At 41.5% G+C, this 21,888-nt stretch overlaps 1 protein-coding gene across 7 annotated transcripts in view; it reads right to left on the reverse strand.

The window, feature by feature from the left end:
• The window catches only part of SDK1 (sidekick cell adhesion molecule 1), a 359,812-nt gene that overhangs the window by 67,483 nt on the left and 270,441 nt on the right, over positions 1-21,888 (reverse strand). For all 7 annotated transcript variants that reach the window (XM_052679608.1, XM_052679609.1, XM_052679606.1 and 4 more), the window contains 7 exons: positions 21,382-21,573; positions 19,464-19,585; positions 11,816-11,925; positions 9,603-9,753; positions 7,478-7,715; positions 2,101-2,216; positions 1,634-1,823 (listed from right to left, as the gene is read on the reverse strand). In XM_052679608.1, the coding sequence (XP_052535568.1) occupies positions 1,634-1,823; positions 2,101-2,216; positions 7,478-7,715; positions 9,603-9,753; positions 11,816-11,925; positions 19,464-19,585; positions 21,382-21,573 (1,119 nt within the window). The remainder of the gene's footprint in view (positions 1-1,633; positions 1,824-2,100; positions 2,217-7,477; positions 7,716-9,602; positions 9,754-11,815; positions 11,926-19,463; positions 19,586-21,381; positions 21,574-21,888) is intronic.

The following is a 21,888-nucleotide window of genomic DNA, read 5'->3' on the forward strand; positions in this document are numbered from 1 at the left end:
GGCAGCCAAGCTGTAGCTCACCAACAACAAATAGATGGTTAGGAGCACCCATATGCATGCAAAACGCATGGATTCTGAGGAATTCCGTCCACAGGTGTTGGAATTGAATAATATCTCCTCTCTGTGGCCCCATTGCTGGCCTTGAACTGCCTTCTGATTTTACATGTGCATTCTAAACACAGAGGGCTGAGGCAGCGAACCCAATGCACGCTGATGCAGACAGCTGGCAGCTGCAATGGCCATCCTGGGTTTGTGAGGTGAGGAGATGTTAATTCACACATTTGCATCTCCAAAATTTCCCCTTCGGCACAAATTCCACCTGCCTCACCCCTGATGATACATTTAATTAAGCGGAGCCCAGAGGAGACACAACATATTTATGTCAGGAGTACGGAGAAGGAAGAACAATTTGTATCATTTGCCAACAGGCACTTAAGGAGGGAACTGCTATAATGGGGTTATCTAAAACAAACAGTTTTAAATATTTCACATTATAGTCTGATGTGTACAGTTCTGTGACTGCTCTTTCATTCCCTGCAGAGTTCTGCTAATATTAACTTCTCTTTGTTTCCTTTCAAAGTCACCACACAGGCTGAATGCTGAGAAAATGGCTACAAAAATGCCTGGGAGCGACTGTTCCTGCTCTGTCCCATCCCTGTCCCCACAAAATCCCACCCCTATTGCCACTCCATCCCATCCCTGTCCTTATACGCTGCAGTAAATGCCACATTAAGCCAGGAGTCTGAATGTGTTTGCAACTCAACCAAACAGTTTTAATGAAATTCCTTGTAGATACCAATTTTTATTCAGTTTCCACTGGGAACATTTTGATGAGAAAAGATTTCTTTTTGTTTTTTTCTATTTTTCATTCATTGAGACTAACAAGCAGAAGCCTCTTACACAGACATTATCCATCATTTAATAGTGAAAAGGCAATGAAACTAAAAGCAACTGCAAAGCCAGAAATGCTTCAAGAGTTGAATTAAATTTCTGTCAAATTCCATCGGCAGGAACACTCTCACCCCACAGATGTGTTCAAACAGAACTGGGGTGAGGAAAGGGCTGCTCAGGGTCTCTCATCAAAACAAACTGCACTCCAGAGACCCTGAGCTCATGGGAATCACTGGAGGAGGCTACAGAGAGGGGCTGCTATGAACCCTTCATGGCTCAGTCCTTATTCTTTTGGAAAATGAGAATGGATTGTTGAAGCTGCAATTTCCACATCTCTCCTTCAGTCCAAGCAGACTCAGGTTTGTTTATTGCTTCCAATTGCAGTGCGTTTTGCTTAGAGCATGATTGAACATCAATTGGCATTTATAATTGGGCTCTAAAAATTGTCTACGGTAGAAATTTTCTACATGGAGCTTCAGAGGACAAATCATTTTAGATTTTTTCCTCTCCACCAACTGAGGGGAAGGAGGAAATGGGCAACTGGTTTTCTGCCAAATTCTCATCCCATGGCCGATGGAGCAGTGCTGTTATGCAGAGTAAGGATCAATTCCTTTAAGCTCAGAGTCAAAAAACAATCCAAACAACCTCAGTTTGGCCTTTCTATACACTTGCATCACTACAAAAAAGTGGTGTTATCATCAGGACTAAGTAAGGCCCTTATTCTGGTAACCCAAACACTTACCATCATCCTTGGTTCTTTCTATAACAGCAGGAGAGCTGGGGACTCCATCCCCAATGCGAGTGAACGCCAACACCCGGATCTCATAGAGCACATACTTGCGCAAGCTGGATAGCAGGCAGGACTGCGTGTGGTTACCTCTTACTGTTTGGCTCCTTGGTTCAGAGTCTAAATCTTTTGCTTTGTAAAGTATCTGCAGAATAATGCGGAATAAATGCATATGAATACAGAAAGAAAAAGTTATTACATGAGAATTGAAAAAGGGGCATGCATTTAAAATGTTCCTTTTCACGAGATATGGGATTAAATTCAGCAGTCTACCCTTCCGAAACCAGCACGTTTCTGATATCTCATCCTGTTGAGTTATGGATGATATTAACATCCCTCAGGTGAGCAATAAATAATAAATAGAAAAATGTAGCCAGGTAGTGCTTTAATAACAAAGTGAACATGAAGCTCCAGCTGCGTACCTTGTAACCCAGGATGAGACCATTTTGCTCTGACTCGGGGACTGCAGACCACGTCAGAAGGATTTGGGTTGAGCTCACGGCTTCAGCAGACACGTTCTCAGGAGGAGCAGAGGGAACTGGAATCAGAGACAAAAGAGGTAAGGCTTTCCAGGTGATGCTGTTCTACCTCCCTGTCTGCTTGAGATTGTTTTGGGATCCTTTGGAAGACTACCTTAATACCAAAGCACTCAGATACACTCTAGACAATGCCTTCTTCTCTCGTATTCATTATACACCACCTTTACATTTCAGCTTACTTCACATTCTTTTACCAGTTCATGTAAGAAACACAATATTTGTAAAGAGCTTAACATTCACCACTAAGCACTGTCTACAGGCAGGCACTAAATACAGGCAGACATGAATAAACTTCAGGTTCTTTATGTTTGCAGTAATTAGAGTTTAGACTGCTGGACTTCCACAAAGTCTGTCTCCCAGGTTTTTCTCTCCCATACATCTTATTTCCCTATGCCAAAAGTGAGAAATCTTTATGAATGGGAGTTTATCTTATAGTATGATCTGTTCTAGCATGAAGTTTTATGCCACCCTGGCTTCCTATGTTGCTCAAAAGGAAATTATAGCATCTTGTCTAGAGTTAGCAATAATTCCAGCCACTGGATTGCACCCAGACCTCCCAGTTCAGTGAGAAGTGTTTTAACCTCAAAGCCTTTTGATTATGTGATGGTGCTTAACATTTGCAATACATCAATTATAGACAGATACATTAAGGCAAGGTGTATTTTCAGGGACTGATATGGTGTAAATGAAAGATATGCCTATTTCATTTATGCTGTAAAATTGGCTCTTATGAAACCAAGATCATTATTAGAATGGATGGCACAGGAACACTGTAATTTTCTGTTACTCGACAGAGGAGCAAACCTGCATTTTCTCATGCCATTAAAACTCAACCTAATGCAGAACCACCAGGCAATTGCAAGCTTTGGTGGGCAAGCTCAGTAGCTATGCAATGTTATGCAAGCAGAACCAGAGACTATTTTTAAGAGTTCACATTTTATGCTGCCCTTTTCCATTTTTTTTTTTCCCTCATGGCATTTCCAACATCTGAAGTGTATAATCTCTCCTAAAGCGTGATACACCTGTCAGACCTTGAGAGAACATTCACCAAGTTATGTTACATGAGTACTCATGGACAGCAAGGCTTGATTAGGTCTTGAGTACATCGCAAAGCGGAGCACAAATCTCTGCCAAAAAGTAATGCTTCCCTGGCTGTCCGAATGAAAGAACAGATCAGCTGGTTTAAAGGCTAGCCTGAATCTCCTAGCAACATGAACAAGATAATGAGTATGACACCAGAATTAATATAAATGGAAAAATAAAATACACCAGCCCCCACCCCTGTGCACTCAAGGTTAGCCACAGAGATAGTCATTTCTGAAACAATTTCCCTGTTACCAATTATTTGGGACACGAGAAGCAGGGCACCATCACATGCCATTGCAGCAGACTGAAATCCGATTTTTTTTCCCCTCTAATGCTGAAATGCTCTTTTTTTTTTTTTTTTTTTTTTTTTTAAATCTTCTAGATTTATCCCCCACAAGGATATAATTATGTTAAAGGAAAATAGATTGCCAGGAGCCATGAATGTCTTTGGATAGCTGCCACAACTTTATCTGTAGATCTTCACAAAGAGTTACTCCCACATGAATCACTTCTGGAGGGAGAAAGGGTGGAGGTGGGTCGCGGGAAACCAGAACACAAAGAGGAAAGAAGCCCTTTCCAGCCACATTTATTTTTATTTTATCTGGTTTGAACCCTTTCAGGAGCAAAAGTTCCTTTATTTTACAAATATTTCTTTTCCCCTTTGATCAGCAGCCACCAGATATCCCAAATTCACAAAGGGTCGGGCTGCGGCCGGCTGGCCCTGTGTGCATGGCTGCTTTGAGGTGTTTGTGCCATCCTGCTGCTGGCAGGGGGATGCTGAAGCTCACAAAGGACAGAATGGCAGATGGGAAGGTTTATTAGCCCACACTCTTCTTAATCCCCAGCAACGGCCAGAACAATGTCCCCTCTCGCTGGGGAGGAATCTCAGCCCAGCACCTGAATGCAGACACCCTTGTACTCATCGTGTATTTCATTCTACATTAATTTTCCAGTGCTTCTGTCATACTGGTGTTGAGAATTACGTTTTAATATGGATGTATGAATTCAGGGTGTGCAACTGATATTACAGATTTTATTGTTGCCCGTCTCTTATCAGGCAACACAGTTTGATCAGCCCTTTAAAGAATGAATTGAAATGTAACATCCATTTATCCAACCCCTCTCCTCACTCAGGATATCCAGCTTCATAGTAATTATGGTATGCTATGACCGATCAGTGACTTGAGTGAAGCGTATAATCCCTCTTTCCCCTGCAAACTCTGATGCTGTTTCCTTAACTGTCGCACTGTAGACTTTGCTGGAAGCTCCAAAGCAGAGTTCTCATTAGTAACCTCCAAGAACAGAGCAGAAGCCAAGCAACAGTGTCCAAAAAAAAAATATCTCAGAGCTTGAAAGAAATGAACTGGAAAGACCAAAACGAAATGATTAGCTAATCCAGCAAAGTGCCAGCTGCACGATGTGCTTTAGAAGATCAAATATAGGAAGTTATAGAGTTACTGGTACTTTGCACTGGGACTTCAATAACAACTCAAGTTTTTTAGTTATCTGTGTTGACATCTAAGATCACGCATCCTCTTTCTACATCTGATAAAACTGTATTTAATATACAGCAAATGATGCTGTTGCATGTCTTTAAGTGGACCCAAGGCAGCCTTCAATAAGCTAGTTTGTATTCTGGCATGCTAAAAAAGCTAGATATTGTGATGACATGGTTCTCTCCATTTTTTTGCAGCTCATTTTAGCTGAATACCCTTAATTGTTTTCTGAAAGTAAAAAGTAAGCTGGCATATGGTACATCTGACATCAATTAAGAAGTACAAGTTTGGAGCTAGGTTCATGGCAAAAGCAACATAGCTGCAGCACAGCATGGAAGCATTCTGCCTATAAAATTAGATATCAGGGGCTCACTCTCAGCTTGTACAAACTGACAAATCTCTGCAGTGACATTGGGCCACATCTGAATTACCCAACCATGCTTTACCACATGGTATCTTGCTTCGTGAAGGTCAGGCTCTGACAAATCAAGGGACTGATTCTTGCCATGTGCGTGAGCCCGCGGTCATGTAGGAGCTCATTTTGTGAGGCAAGCACACACAGTCATGTAACTGAATGCCTGAAGATATCAAGGCACTGAGTGAGGTGTGTTTGGGATGAACTGTTTGAAAATAAGAGGCTTTATGTTTAAAACAAATCAGCCCCATCAAAGTTTCTCTACACACTACAATTCTTCACACTTTCTTGCTTTCTCTTTATCATGCCCACTATCATTTACAGTGTACAGAGTGGAAACTGAGCTTGTTACTCTGCAGTTAACACCATAATGTTTAGGAGACCTTAAGTACTTTGAAAGCATGCATGCAATTTCTCTCATAATTCAAAAGCCAGTTCTAAAAAGTGCTTTGACCTCTTTCTTTGGGTATGGGTAACTTTTATCCATATTTTAACTCCATTTGGAGGTGCTTACAGGTTAAGTGCAGATTCCCTCTCACGCAGCTTGCTGCTATGCCAGCGCTTTTTGTGTACTGCAAACCTAAAAAATGCAACTAGAAGTCTGAGCCTTGGCTTGCTCTATTCAAGAAATCAGATGTTAGTATCAAAGAAAGTACATGAAAAAAAAAGCACACACAAATGAGTCCTTACGGCCCAGATCACAGCTTTGTATTATCCTGATCCTGGTTTCAGCGTGCCTCGTATAATCAGTTTCAAGTCAACCCTCTTTTAATACTGCAAGAGGAAATGCCAAACACACACGTGTCACCTCTGATCTTTAGATGCTGAGCAAGAGCACTGTAATCCTAAGGTTTTATGAAATTGCTTAATCTTAGTATTTACTTCCTTTCAAAAGAAGTGCTTGAAGAGCAGTGGAAAGGAGAAAATAGAGAACGTGGTATCTTTTTATTATGACACAAAACACTTCAAAACTATTTTGTCTAGGTCACGCTATCTCTAACTCCAGTACAAACATGCCCTGTTTAAAATACCTCTGGCAATAGCTTTCCAATTACTCCTTCCCAAAAAGCATCACTTTAATGGAGTAGGATGACTTTGTCTAGCCTTCTTCTCAGCAGTTCAAAGGACAGTTACGTGTGGCAGCAGAGCAAATTGTGCACTCTGCACAGCTCTCACGCTTCATGCCAAATGATGCTGCGTGGTGCAGAGTGCGCACGCATGCTCGTATGTATCTATCAAGGTGGGGGCATGGATATAATTGAATTCCAAAACATTTTCATGAAGAAAAATGGAAAAAAAAATAGTAAGAAAAATATCAGCATTGGGCTTTGCATAAATACAAGTCACAATAGTACTTAACTTTTAAACCACGTGTGACACCTATTCTTTTATTCATCTGCAACATAAATTTTAATTTCTCAGGTGCATGCAGGTTTGGGAATAGGTGATGTGGAAGTTAACAACCAGGGAGCAGCTTTTCAAGATCTGTTTCTACCGTTGCTGCCGTGCTAACAATAATTTACTGCTGCCCAAAGTTGTGATTTTGCTGACACTGTCTGAAGTCTCTATGATAGTATGGATGAATCAGACAACGCAGTACCTGTGCTCTATGTCTACGTGAAGGTTACGTCTACATAAAGGTTATGTCTACATGAAGGTTATGTCTATATAACCTTCTGTACACAGTTTTAGAAGGTAGTTTTGAAAATGTGTCATCAAAAGCTCAAATAATTATCTCACTTCCATGTGGCTCATTATCCCTCTAAAATAATTTGTGCCCTTTTAGAAATATGTAGTGCTTGAAATTAAATTTCAGATAACCATGACTGCCAGAAAACCTGCCTCAGGCCAGGAGTGGATGGGGGAAGGGGAGAATGAGGGGCAACGAAGCTGTTAAGGAGGAAGAAGAGGCAGAGAAGGATGGACATGAGCTCCTTGTGCTGCCTGTGATGCTGCCAAACTGTGGCAGGAGCAGGAAGAGGTTGTTTTATTTGCTTTAAATAAACAAGGTTTAAACAAACCTTTCATGCAGGTTTATAGGTTTATGTATGAGAACATGAGAGGAGTAAAATTCTTAAATATATAAATAAGCTCCCTCAAACGTCTCCATATCTTTTCGCCTTCAGTGCACCCAGAAATCATTTGTTTTCTTTATGCTTTTGATTTAATGGGTCAACAAGAAAAAAAGCTGAACCAAAAAAGGCATCACATGCTGCAAATTCTCTGATTTGTCCTTCTCAGCCGACGTGGGGCTCTGACTCACCGGATTCCCGCGTCCGACCTCGCACCACTTCGCTCCATGGTCCTGCCCCAATGGCGTTGAAGGCCTGGATCTGCAGCTCGTACTCCGTCCACTCCTCCAGGTCCTCGATGGTGCACTCCCTTTCCAGCCGGTCGTTGATGACCTTCAGCAGGGCAGAAGGCTGCAGATCCACGCGCCAGAACTTGATGCGGTACCCCACGGACTCTGGGTTGCCATTGTACTGCGTGTCGGGCAGGGGCTGCGGGAGAAATCCAAAGAAAAGCCCAATATTACAGCTCAGAGCACAGTGCCAGAGCTTTGCAAATGGCATACCAGGGCGGTCTGAATTCGTGTAAGGCCACAAGATGGCAAAAGAGATGGAAGGGCTGATTTACGTTTCATGGCCTCTAATTTCTGTGTTGTTTGAGATTTCAATTTTAACTTTAATTTCGTGCCACATTGATACGCAGACAGAACTACGCCACTTGCTGTGGGTGCATCACCAGAGATGAAACCAATGCAATATATTCAGGACTTTGTGATTAAATATGGAAATGAATGATAAATTGCTGAAGCATGTGACAAATTCATTTATCGTACTTTTTTTAAAATATATTTTTTTTTACTGACTCTCTCCATGCTCATTTATCAGCAGAGATTTATTCCAGTATTCCAACTCCCCAAGCAATTTCAGAGATTAAAATATGAAATAATTAGCCTACTTCATGAAGTTTCAAGTTTTTCCTCATAAAACTAACTGCACGATGCTACAGATGGCTGAGATTCAGTTCTGACTCACTGGCAAAGTTTGATATCCATTAACATTTCACAGCGCAGAAGACTATACCCTGCAGGCAAGCAGGGCTAAAAATGTGACCCCTGTTCTGTTGGAAGGAAGGAATTCCCAGCTCCCAGAGGGACACAGATTCACCTGTAGGTCTCTAGAAAGAGAGATTAAATGCTTTCAAATGCTGATGTTATCAAGCATGAAAAAGGTACACTGCGGCATTTTTAGCTGCGCTGTTGGCTCCTCCTGAACCCTGCACAGTTGGACTCATGAAAACCAGGCTTCCTAGATAGTACAGCAAGGAAACACAAGTCTAAAAGTTTTTGAAAACAACTTGGAGTTGATTTTGATGTAAGATATGTGGCCACTAAAGGTCTAAAAATGAGGGCATGGTGAAGCCACGAATGGGTCCTACTAGATAAGTGTCAAAGCTCTCCTATAGACACCGCTGTTCATTTGGTGGGATCCTGAGACATTTCATGAGTGTCTACAGGTAAGATCTGTCAGTCTTTCAGGGTTCAGAACTCAGTCCTGTTCTTCAATAGCAAACTGGAATTATTCCCCACTGATGGGAGCAATTCCATCTTGTCTCGATACCCAGATTTTGTCTCCCAGCAGTAAGTTTATGCTTGGAAATTTGAGTTTATGCATGGAAAAGCTAACGTGTGGGCAAAAGAAAACCTTTGCTTCAACAGCTTCACACCACAGTAACCCCCAGAAAATCCTACCCAGGGAGAAATAAAACCATTCTGGAGCAAACTGATTGCCAAACAAGTCCCGGTGTGTGGTAAGTGAGACAGTCAAAGGGACGCAACGGTGTCACCAACCACTGCATCTTTGCAATTAATTCTTTATTTCTAGATTTTATCACATAACCCCACAGACTTTCCCACATCTATCTTCCTACAGGAGTGTAATGTGCAAACTTTGCCATCTTTGAACCACTCAGTACCTGCAGAATGGCTGTCAATGGCCCCTGTGTACCTCCTGGGGACAGTTTAAGTCAGCACAAACAACTGAGCCCCAGGAAACTGCAAATTGGCTCCAGCATTATATTTCTGTCCCACACATTGACCCAGACGGTGGAACTGGAGTCTCAGAAGCCAAGGTTTTACACACAGGCATATATTCCCCTGATGAAGTGGCAGAGGCAGTGGCAGTAGGCAATTTAAGTGATTAATAAGGCACTTAAGGTAAGTCTCAGATTTCCGACTATTCTGAAAAAAGGAAATAATTTTGCCGTCAGCCTCATACTGAATGTGAGGGAAAAGCATTCCCAAGCTGCAGGCAGCTCCTAGGGACCGAGCTGCACCCCAGCTACCAGCAGCCCACCCCTGCACCCATCCATCCCCATCTCACCACCCAGCGCATCCGCAGGCTGCTCTCGCTGGCCGTGCGCACGCTCACGCTGCTGGGGGCCACGTCTGGAGGAGCTTGCAGGGTCTGGATGACACGTGAGGGCTGGCTCAGTGGGCTGGCACCCACCACGTTCACCTGCCGCATCCGGAACCTGAGGTGGAAGGGAGAGGCAGAGTGTGGGATCAACCCGTGAGCCCCCTGGAGTGGGAGGGGTGGGGAGGTACAGGGCGGGTAGAACTCAACAGCCTACAAAGGTGATTGTGTGCAGGTTCCTTTTGTATTCACGGCTGAATGGCTTGTGGTAACTGTGCTCAGATCCTCTCAGGTATTAGAAAAAATGAAAATGAAAATGAGATTAGCTTAGGGTCGATTAGAAACTTAGGTATTTGTGTGAGAAATTTATGTTAATTATGCCAAGTCTGATGAGCTTATGCTGGCAGTAAGTGATTTTCTTTTGCAGTGTTTATACAATACATCCAGAAAGGTATTAAAATATCAAACTTCAGATATTCTCATTCCCTGTCAATATAAAAAATATACCAGTGATAACATTTCCCCTCAATTACTGGTTGAAAGAAGCTGATTTATCCTCGTGCTGCGTTTTCAGCCTTCCTGCACAAGAAAGATTAAGTTATTTAATATGGATATGGCTCTTTAAAAAATAACCTGTCTGCTTGAAACCATCTCTTCCACAATAGAAATCCCCACTGGGTCACAGAAGACTCAGAGAAATCTTTTTGCAGGAAGCACCAAATAATTAAGACGTGCAGTTCATTTCAGATGCTCTCACCCTTCGTGGGCACAAGTACAGCCATTAGGGGTACCCAGCACATGACCTGCTCACATGAAGCACTGCATTTTTGGAGCTAATGGCTGAGTTTGGGATTAGAGGGAGCTAGTCAACACGGCTCTGTTTGTTTGTCTAATCTGATCAACCCTAGAAAAGGCACTACAGGAAACACATTGAACAAATGCACTGAACAAATATTGTCCCTGATTCTACTTCCAAACCATTGGCACAAAACGTAGAAAAGAAGCTGGCCAATAAAGATGGGTTCTCATAATTAGTTCTCATTATTTATTTCCTTGACGTGTAATGATTAAAGCTGATTATAGAACAATAAATACATTTGGCACTAACCTTCTGGATTTCCAAAAAGAAAATAAAATTGTTCTATGTAAACGAAACTCAAAAGCTCATCCCTGTGTTGGTGCATGCCTGAGAGGAAACAGCCAGCCAAAATTCAAGGAACTGCATTAGCGTGTGAATGATGATGAAAAAAATCAGAGGGGGTCACTCCAGAAGTTAATAGGTACAGAAGGAAAATAAGCACAATACTCCAGAGAGACAAATGTAGTAACCAAACAGACCAAAAAGTTCAATGTTTACAAAATAAATCCCAAACTCATCTTATACTTCCTTATTGTCTGTTATCCCTAAGGCATTTCTCTTTGCAGATGCTAGGTGTGCAAGTGATGCTTACTTACATGGACGCTGAACACTGAGTTGTTGTACAACCTGCACTTCACATATGACACTCTCCATCTTTAAGGATTGGCTTTTTTTTTTCTTTTTGTAGAGACCCTAACAAGCTATTTCATAAAGCGTTTTTCTGTTAGGACTGAATATCTCAAATTCTCAGATCTTGCCTGTGCTAAATCAACACATCATTTGCATTGCATTGATTTTAAAAATCCATCTCATTTAACTGGGGTGCACCCATGATGTAGATTCACCTCAATCAGCCTAAACCTTGCATATATCTATTAAGTTTAATTCGGGAAATTCTTATAAACAAAGATTTCATCTAATTGATGTTACCAAATTAAGCTAAATCAATAAAATGTTTAAGCTGGTGTAAATATGTAATTACAAGTTTGCACCAGTTTAACTACAATTGATTTGTCACTGATTGATGTTACAGTGGCGAACTCTTCAGATGAGGGAAGTCACAGGATATCAGTAACCCACAACAGCTCCTCACTGTGCACTTGGCTTCCTTTTTAACATTATGAACTGTATTGCATGTAAATTACAATTAACAGTATCAGACAAGTAATTTTAAGTATAAACTGTGGAAACAGTGAACCTTTTCCCATTTTGTTCAGATAACAAAATACAACCAGCTGTTCCTGATTAGGAAAGCTGTTCCACACTGCAACTTGCTATTTCTTTTTTAATCATGCTGCAGCTAATTACCTGCTGTTCTTACCTGTAATGAGTGTAAGGAGTAAGGTTTGGTACCTCCAGCATCTGAGCATCAGGTTCATTGTCCACCTCGTGGAGACTCACCCACTCCTCTTCATCACCCAGTACTCCCACCTACACATGGGAAAGGTGAATACAAACACAAGTGTGTATGTGTATATGCATATATATGTAGATAGTTACATACACTCATTTTTTTTACAGTGTGTGCCTCCACTACCGAGGAAGGAAAAATACTTCTGAACACACAACATCCAGTTAATATTTATTTTCATACGAAAAAGCTCTAGTAAGAGCATGGCCACATTAGCCAATTCTCCTTGTACTGCTGGGACTTCACTGGGATTCTCTGAGAGGATCTATTCCAGAAGAACATCGTGGGAGAGCTATTACCCAATTCAATCTCACTGCAACAATACGAAAGTATCAAAGAGTAATATAACAAAATGAAGAATAGCCTTGATAATAACTCACATGAACTGATGCATACTAAATAAGTCTCAATGGAGACAAATGCCACAGAAATGAAGACAGAGAAACAAGAACAAAGTCAAAGTACAGAAGTATTTTAACCTCAGCTGCTGGGATGCACTTAGACCAGGCTCTTCCACGTGCAATGCTTTGTATTAATTAACCCCAGCACTCTGCTGAAAGTCAGCCCAACACAGTCCCTCAGCCACAGTACTGTTAGAAGGAACAAAAGTGATGGGAACTGAGAGCACTGCTTTCCATATAGATTGCTGGAGATGCAATGGAGTTGAACGAGGGCTTAAGGAGGAAACCAACAAGGCGTGAGAGGAAAGCCAGCGAGATGTGAGACCCTGGGAGACAGCAGTGCTGGTGTGCAGGGCTGTGTGCTGAACACTGTGGAAAGGGAGATAGATGAGAGCTGGTGGGTGGCTCAGTTTCACTCTGGAGTGTCACAAGAGCAGAGAGATGGGATCTCAGACAAGGCTCCCTGCTATAATTCCTTAGCACCATGCACTCTTACTCCAGTGCTTCAAACCTGCCATAAAGAAAGAGGGCAAATGTTCTTTCACTCCGTTCTTTCACTGCAGCTCCGGGAAGATCCCACTTCATCAAATATCCCTCAGGATTGGACAAACATTCCAGTCAGCTGGCATTCCAGCTCCAACAACAGAAAATACCACTTGGGGAGAGCCATGAGCCTGGCCATATTTAAAGTCAGTTCCCTCACCCTACCTTGGTGTCCACAATTCTGTATTGAGGGATATTGGAGGGACAAAAGCAGCTATTCCCTTCAGCATCTATTTATGGACTTGATGTGCATGAAGGTGACTAATCCTTTTTGAAACCTACTGACACTACCTACTTCCACACACTGCTCTGGCAACAAATTTCAGAAGCTCACAACCTACTGTGAAAAGAGTAACCTCATTTAATCTTTTTAAAATAGATCACTTACGATATCTGCATACTAGTTACAGCCATAGACATTATCAAGGCAGTTGACAGCAACACAGCCCAAACTATCTAGCAAATTCCAAGTATTTCAAACAGAAAATTAGGTTTCATTCACTTTCTTTTTTCTTTTTTCTTTTTTTTTTTTTTTTTTTCCCTCCAGGAGAAGCAGCCTGATTTATTTATAGATGTTTTAGTTCTTTGCTCACTCAGGAGTCAATGTGCTGCATATTTATGTTTGTGCATGAAGAAATGACACAAGGAAAATTAGGCCAAAGAAATAAGTTCTGCATTGCATTGTGAGAGGAAGCCTTGGTGATTATTCTAGCAGAGGACTGTTTCCATGCAGGAAGGTGCTTGCAAAGGTGTTGATTGGTCTTTGAGTACTGATGGGAATCAAATACACTGATACACACCAAAGATCTTATTAAAAAGATGTCAGTGTAAATTATGGACCTTTTGAAATTCCCAGACCCAACAGTGCTTCAGAAATGTTGGTAAAGTTCCTAGATAGAGAAGCTTAATGAAGCAGCTCAATGCAGGTCTGCCTGGGAACACAGAACTGCCCTAAAACGAACACAGAGAACAAAGAGATGCTATAGATTATACAAATATCCTTTATAGAGAGGATTGATTTCACTCACAGAAACACTGAAAACTTTTAATAAAAAGTTTGTGATTAATTCTGTTGAAAATGCTTTATAGAATGCTTATTTTAACGAAATTCCTTGCTCTTAACAGCATCAATTCAAAGTGCTGCAGTAATTGTACAGCAACCATCCACAGTGTTTTGGAGGCTGCAAATAATCTCCAGGAGTGCATTAGAGTTTTCTTTTTATATTCTAAGAACAATAAACCCTTGTAAAAATATTACTTGCATAGGGGAAAAAAAAAAAAAAAAAAAGACTGCAGGTTTCAATCGTTATGCAGCAGCAGGCAGATCATTAATCCACATTAAGGACCACATGGTTCAGACCCATAGGCCCAAAGGGCTGTAAACAATCAGCACTGACTCAAGCTTGAGAGGTGTCCAAAACCTCTGCCTGTTCTACAGACGTGCATTCACCAGCTGGCTGCAAAGGGGGGAATATTAAGGATCTTTTACTGTTTGAGAGCTGGTGAAAGCTCTTATGTGCCCAGGACTAAAGCAAGTCCCTCAGAAGCCACCCCAGGACACATCTTTCTAATTTTAAATGCATTCCCTGCTAGGAATGATGGGTACATCCTATAAGGAAATGGAAAGTGACAACTGAGTCGCTTCTACTGGCTGCCCTGAAGCTCAGGAGCCAGTAAGTAACAGGTGGCTGCTACCTGGTTCAGGAGCTGGGGAACATGGGGCACAGACAGTCCCAGCACACCTCTTTCAGGCTCATTCTCTGCTGAAAGGCTGTGATGGAGAAGTAGTAGAAGATACCAAGCACAGGCAGAGTTCTGTAATTCACTAAAACTTCTTAAAACAAATAGATGAGGAACTTGCTTTAGTTAGAATAATACCTTGCAGTGTGCCAGGATCTGATGCCAGCATCTGGGCAACTTCAAGGGTCTGATCTGCTGCTGCAGTCAGTAGCACATTTGAGAGTGTGCTGCCTTTGTGGGGAGTTTTCCAAAGCAGGAGGGCACTCGGCTCGAGGGTAGCATGGTAAGCAGCATGGGGACTGCTGCGTGATTTCTGATCGTGCAGCCAAGCGATTCTAGGTGACTGTTAACTCAGTACAAGTTTCACTTATTTAGCAATTATCTCAGAAATGAGTCTTGGAAGAGAATCTTCACCGATGGGCTCCTATATTTTTAACTTCTCAAGGCATTTAGCAGGTTCCAAGTTTCAGGCTCTTGAAAGAAAAGGAAATTATTTTTTGCTGAAGAACTCTGATGTTAGATCAGAGGAAACATTTCTGTTTCAAAAATCAGAGTACAAAGGGATTCCCACAAGGCAAAAAAGAACTATGGGCAGTGGTTAGGATAAGAGAGTCCTATGGGGGGCCGCAGAGTCCCCAGTGAGCCAGTCTGCATTAAATAAAGTTAATTTGCAGGCTTATTTCTTACTGTTGGTTTTTGGATAGCACTATCCTCAAACTTCAGAAAAGGATTATGCTTGTGGCAGATGCACACGTATTCATGTGTGCATTGTTTTAGGAGGCAGTTGAGAACACCAACTGTTTTGCTGTTGCCATCGGCATAAAAACTCTTTAAGAAATGCACTCTGCATCTTAACAGTTCTCAGTATAATAGGGCCACGAGCCCCAGGAGATCAGCAGGAACTGCCACAATTAAAATACCTATCTCCACCGCATCGCTTCATATGATTCCCTATAACTATCAGCCACGTATAAATCCCCATCTCTAGGCTGTTACCAAGGCATTATGTTCAATAAAAGATCACATTCATTTATTATTACAGAAATGAGATGGTATAAAGCAATATTGGAAATGATGTCAGAACCTTTTACTTCTCTAAGGACTAGTTTCTCCATTTCTAAAACTGGCAATTTTTATGAATTTTATCAATTGACTTAACATTGCCTGATGGGATGCATTATGTAAGTGAAGTTGTAGAATTTCCACTTTAAAAAAATTTCAACAGAAAAAAATTGAACTTTGGAATGTCAAATCATTTGGCGCAATCTTTCTTTTAAGACAGTAATGCTTCCAAAATTGTGAACAGTTATTAAGCACTAACAGCAGGATAGGGAAACACAATGTTTCTGTGCGTTACAGAAGTACCCTGTGTTCTGCTATAGTTCAAGATATGTCAGAGTTTTCATTATAGAGGTCTATAACTCAGGCATTTGAAATCACTTTGGGAGAAATTTGGTGCACAGGATGTCAGCCTGGGTGCCATTTTTTTCCTACAAAATCCCTAAATCGATTCACCCATTTTTGATTTAAAGATTGGCAAAGTCATAATATTGTCAGGGCTTCAGACACTTTATTTACCAGCTCTGAAGAGAAAATGACACCAAGAGAATCACCTCGTACAATGGATGAGTCCTATCTGGGTCACTGACAAACTACAGAACCCAACAAATTCACGGCGAAAGTGAAGTCCGTCCCAACTCACAGCTTTACAAGAGAACACAGTGAGGATGCTTTCAAGGTTTCTGTACTTTGAAACTCCATTTTCCAATTCTGCTGCTGCTCGTGATAATATTATAAGGAAATCTCGCTTAAAACAGCAGAAAGGCGTTAAGAAAATCCTCAAAGTAAGCCCATGTACTCGTGGCTCTCTGACCTGTGCAACACCTGAATGCCACTTGTGAAGAGGTGCTGCAAATCTTCTGCTGTCTGCACAGTAATATTAATCACCAGAAAACAAATTAGGTGCAACAGAAGTCAACCCAGCTTCTCTCATCAGCCATGGAAAGCCTTGTGTTGTGGCCTTACCAAAGAATGTGACCAAGGAATAGCCATGACACTGCCGTTTATGTTCTTCTCCCAACAGAACCTCAAGAAAAATAAGGGCAAAATAAACAGAATCTGCTGCAAACATGAAACCATATTAAAGGATTCATAGTCATTCGTCATTGCAAATTGCCAGAAAAATATGTCTGCAATATATGCTCTGAATCTGAGTGTACAGGATGACTGCTGTAATAGGAAGGATTTACTGAAACTCTTTGGGGATGAACATGTAGTCTGAGTGTTGATGCCACAAGACCATTACTTTTGGACCTTCTGAACAAGTGTCTGCAAAACCTTTATATCGCATTTGACTCCCTTCTCTTTAGATTATACTGCATGTAATGGAAAAGCAATTTTAGAAATACTTTTTAAATGGCATTGGTGCTTTTTTGCAGCTTTTGGTTTGGAAATCCAGTTTGCTCCAGTCCTCTCAGTCTAAATGTGACGACAGAAGAGAAACTGCCGAAAAAAGATTTAAGAAATCCTTTCAGAAGTACAGAAAGTGGCTTTACTAGAAACACAGAAATGGGATTTTCAACGCTTGATATTTCAGTATCTACCAGCACTAACATCTTAAAGACCTGAGTCTCCTCTCATGTTCACTGACATAATTGAGAATTAGTTCCACAGTGGATCCCGTCAATTTACATCCCAGCACAAAAAGCAGAAGCCAAGGCCAGATGTAAAAAATTTCACATAAACTGGAATTCCCAGCTGTGTTTTCATTCAAACTGTTCATGAAGTATCGGACTTCAAAAATGGCACTTGGCCAAAATGGAACACTTGGAAGATTTTCTAGACCTGCCCTCACCAATAAAGTTTTGTGCCACATAAAGGAAGAAGAAAAACACGCTTGTGAGGACACAGAAATCTAGAGAAAGGGTGTAGCCCCAAGAGAGATGAAGGAGTAGATGCAATATAAATGGGGTGTGCAATGTGAAACTACCAACCAGCTGTACAGAGGGAAACATGGACTGACATGCAGGACAGCTCTTCATCATGGCATAACTGTTTTGTGAAAGTTTGTACATTTTGGACAGACAGATATAAAACCCATGGAACCCAGCAGGGCAGGTCCAGGGCAGGATGGAGACATTCCTGCCCTCAACTCCTGCTCCCATCACCATGCTCTCATCTCCTGCCCTGCATTGGGGCTCTTCTGATTGCACACAGCCTGTATAGAGAATAGATCTCTCTGAAACCCATTTCTTGGCTGGGTCAAGCCCTACAGCAGCTCCAGGTATGACAGGATAGAGAAGCTAGGAGCAAGAAAGTCTTGCTGGGAGTGATGGGGATAAAGTGAGGGGACAGGACAAACTGACCTCTTGGTTTAGCCTGGCTAACGGCGCTGTGAGATTGCGCTTCAAGAGAGTAGAAAAGTTTGAATAAAGTACTGGCAGAAAAGGGCTGTGAACAAAGGATTATAGGCAGCTGTCATCCTGGAAACAGGATTTACTGTATCAGTAAGGAATCATCAATTTCTTTGCATAACTGAAAAGATTTCTTGTTAATCATGTGAGCAAGATTTTTTTTCTTCCAAGTATTAAATCCATTTGGAATAATGTTTCTTGCTGTGCCAAAGCCGAACAGTGTGGTGTGGTGCAAAGAAATGCTCAGACTCAGCATAACAGATTCTGCTGTAATTTTGGCTGTTGGAGCAAACACTGGCAGATCCAGGATTGACCAGAACCATCAGTCCCTTGACTTTACCAGCAGTGCATAGGATGCTGACAGGTGTTTGTGAACACTCATCTTTCCTTTCCCTCCCTGCACACCAAGAACCCTCCAATTGCTTTTGACAGCTCTTGAAGGATGTGGATGAACACTGTAGCAATAATTACTGCCATTCTGAAGCATTCAAATTTGTTTAATTTCAGTGGCTTTTTGTAATTCTCGATTACAGAATTGAATTCCTACCAATACCAAAGAGGTGCTCAAACACGATTCCCAAAGTCTGCCAAGCCACCATATTATAAAACTTCAGCATTTAATTCTGCAATATGCAATAATGTGTATGTAAATTATACAAAATGTACCAACTCGTTCACAACAGTCTCATTATCAAGTGAAGTGATTGTATCAACATGTCTAAGTGGTGACGGTGATTTAAGAAGTCCAACATTTGGTCTTAAAAACAGATTATATTATTTATAAAGATCTGTGGGTGGAAAGGAAGAAGCAAAGCTCATCTGTCAGGAAAACAAATGAGGAATATGTAAGCCCTCCAAGGCATAATGGCAGCAGAAAGAGGAATATCATTTAAGGCTGATGAAGGTGAGAATTCAGCCTATTCAAATCCAGAAGCCTGGACAGAAAACCTCAGGATATTCCCTTACAAAATGGTACAAATAAAGCCAGTATCAAAATAATGACATCTTAACCGTTCGCTGCAATTCTCCCTATACTTCTGTCCTATGAGACAATTTCTGGCTAACACCTGGTCTGAATATGAATCTAACCTTTTCAAGCTATGGCAGGGGAGATTCAGGCTGGACATTAGGAAGTATTACTTTTCAGAAAGGGTGGTCAGGCACTGGAATGGACTGCCAAGGGAGGTAGTGGAGTCACCGACCCTGGGGGTGCTCAAAGAAAGGCTGGATGTTGTGTTGAGGGACATGGTTTAGTAGGAGCTTTTGGGAATAGGTGAACGGTTGGACTGAGTGACCTTTTAGGTCTTTTCCAACCTTGGGGATTCTATGATTCTATGATTCTATCAGGACACAAACTCAGGTTAGAAACCATTTCTAAAATAAATGGACCAAACTCTGGTGAATGAGTTGCTTGTGATGATCCTTTTCTGACTCTGTGAGAGCTCTCTGTCAGGGCCATACCTGGCCTTCCACTATCCACTTGCAGATGGACGTCTTGCCATCATACCCTGGACGGAACTGAAGCGTGGCAGACCGAGGGCTGATGTTGGAGATCACCAGGTTGGACGGAGCGCCTGGAAGCTCTGCAGAAAGAGAAACACACATGAGAGGTGGAAATATTCCTGGTACAAAGCACAGAAGCACAGGTTGGCAGCGTTTCAGCGTAGAAAATACCTTTATAACAATTGCTATAGAGAAAATAGCATTGGTTTTATTGTTGGGATTTTTTTTGGCTGAGTATTAAATACAACATTACAATTTCTGCTGCTCTGAGCATGCACTGCATTTTACGGATCAAAAATGAAGAGAGTCCCTCTACAGAACTGCAGCTACAATTTGGGAGTAACAGACAAAGCATGGTGGCTGGGGGAAGGCACTTCCAAGGCACCTAGTTCTGCTGCACTGCTTTTTGTCAAGAATTATAATCATTTTACCTCTTATGGTGTATGCAGCTTTAATATATTAACAATGGAAAAAGACTCCCAGGTTTTTGGGTAGTGGAACCATTTTATGCTTCTCATATTGATCTGCAATAGATGGGCTTTATAAGCCATTTCTGATGGCTGCATAAAGCAAAATGATTTTTTTTTTTTTTTTAATTTCTGCTGTAAATAAAGAGGGTGACCTTCTATGGGGAAAAATCTGTAGCTCCAATCAGATCGTTGCCTCACATCAGTCAAGCTTACAGCGGCATTTACATTTTTAATACTGCCTGAATTATCAACAAAAACAAGCCCAGGAAAGGGATTAAATATAGATTGTTCAGAATAAATTTCCAATAGTACCTGCAATCATAAGCAATGGAAATTAGTACAATAATCAGTAATCATTTGTAATGTTTTACTATGTGCAAATGCAGCAGGCAAAAATGGGCAGATTTTTGGCACGTAGTTTTGAGTATGCATGAATACACACTATTTCTTGATATTTACTTCACATTTGTGGGAGCTATGATCGATAAACCAACTCTGACCAAATAGGATAATGCTGTTATCTGGGTAACGACAGGCAGCATGGCATTGATCCAGCCTGCAACTTGTCACAATTACCTGTGATTAGGGGAAAGAAAGGCCAGCATACTTCAAGACACACAGAAAAGTTCAAAAACACCAGAAAAGGGAAAAAATGGATTACCATCAGTGATGTGCATTAACTGCTCCACTTTGAAAAGTTCTACTTGTATAGCCTATAAATTAACGGAAACTGCTGGATGGAGGTTTGAAATGGCTTTTTAGTTTGCTTTGTGTTCAGGATGAACGAGAGTGCTGAGTTTTAAAATCCAAATGCAAAATGCTAAATCAAATAATGCCCAGGGGCGCAAGTGGAAACTCAGACAATGCAGCAGAGGACTACTTTCCAAATCTTTCTCAGGCCACAGATGCCAAATGTTGCAAATAAGATTTCGGTTTCATTATGCAAATGTCCTCTCACAGGTGACATAAGTTATACTACTTAAAATAGAAAAACCTTTCTCATTTAGCAGCATCCAAACTCTACTTTTCCCCAAAAGCAGCAATTTTTATTTAATTCAGTTACTTTCAGTTCCAGTTTCCTTTCAGCCTAATTTCAGTTACTTACGTTACTTTGAAAATATCAAGAGCTTCCTTACTTTATCCACTTTATTGCTTTGTCTGTTCCTCCTGCAATCTCTACAACTTTAAAAACAACAACAACAACAAAAAAACCTTCTTTCACAAAAACCAACTTTCATTTTAATGTTTTAATGCCTTCTAAGAATTAGCTTCAAATTATGCGGTAAAGACTTCTGATGCTGCATAAACTAACCCATATTTATTATAACTGAATCAAAGTCCCTCGTGACCCTTGGTGTGCATGTAAATCAGCCCGATTTAACCCCTTTCTGTGAAGTTTCACCAACCTGGAGGCACCCCAGATGAGATGGTGGAGGACGTGACCCACCCGCTCCCTTTCGCAGTCACAGCTGCCACCTCGATGGTGTACGTGGTGAGAGATGACAGCCCTGTGATCTTGTACTCCAGAGTTGTGTTGGTGAGCGTGCGGGTGAGCCGGGATTCGTTCCTGCCATACACCTCCCAGGAGAGCTGGTAGCCTGGAAAGCAATGACACGGCAGTCAGGGGCTGTGGCAGTGGTGGGATCTGGCTTTTCTCCTAAAGCTCTGTTGTGCAATAACCCAGAGACTGGCAAATGAATGCCTCTGTAAGGCATACTTGTGTCACTGATGCTATGGTACAGCTATGGAATGGTACTATGGATGGTTGGACTAGATGATCTCAGTGGTCTTGTCCAAAATGGAATAGGCACCCCAGGGAGGTGGTTGGGTCACCATCCCTGGATGTGTTTAAGAACCATTTGGATGTGGCACTCAGGGATGTGATTTAGTGGAAGGTTGTTAAGGTAGTATGG

The sequence above is a fragment of the Tympanuchus pallidicinctus genome, unplaced genomic scaffold (assembly GCF_026119805.1).
Source record: "Tympanuchus pallidicinctus isolate F22 unplaced genomic scaffold, pur_lepc_1.0 scaffold18, whole genome shotgun sequence".
In the NCBI taxonomy this organism is placed as follows: Eukaryota; Metazoa; Chordata; class Aves; order Galliformes; family Phasianidae; genus Tympanuchus; species Tympanuchus pallidicinctus.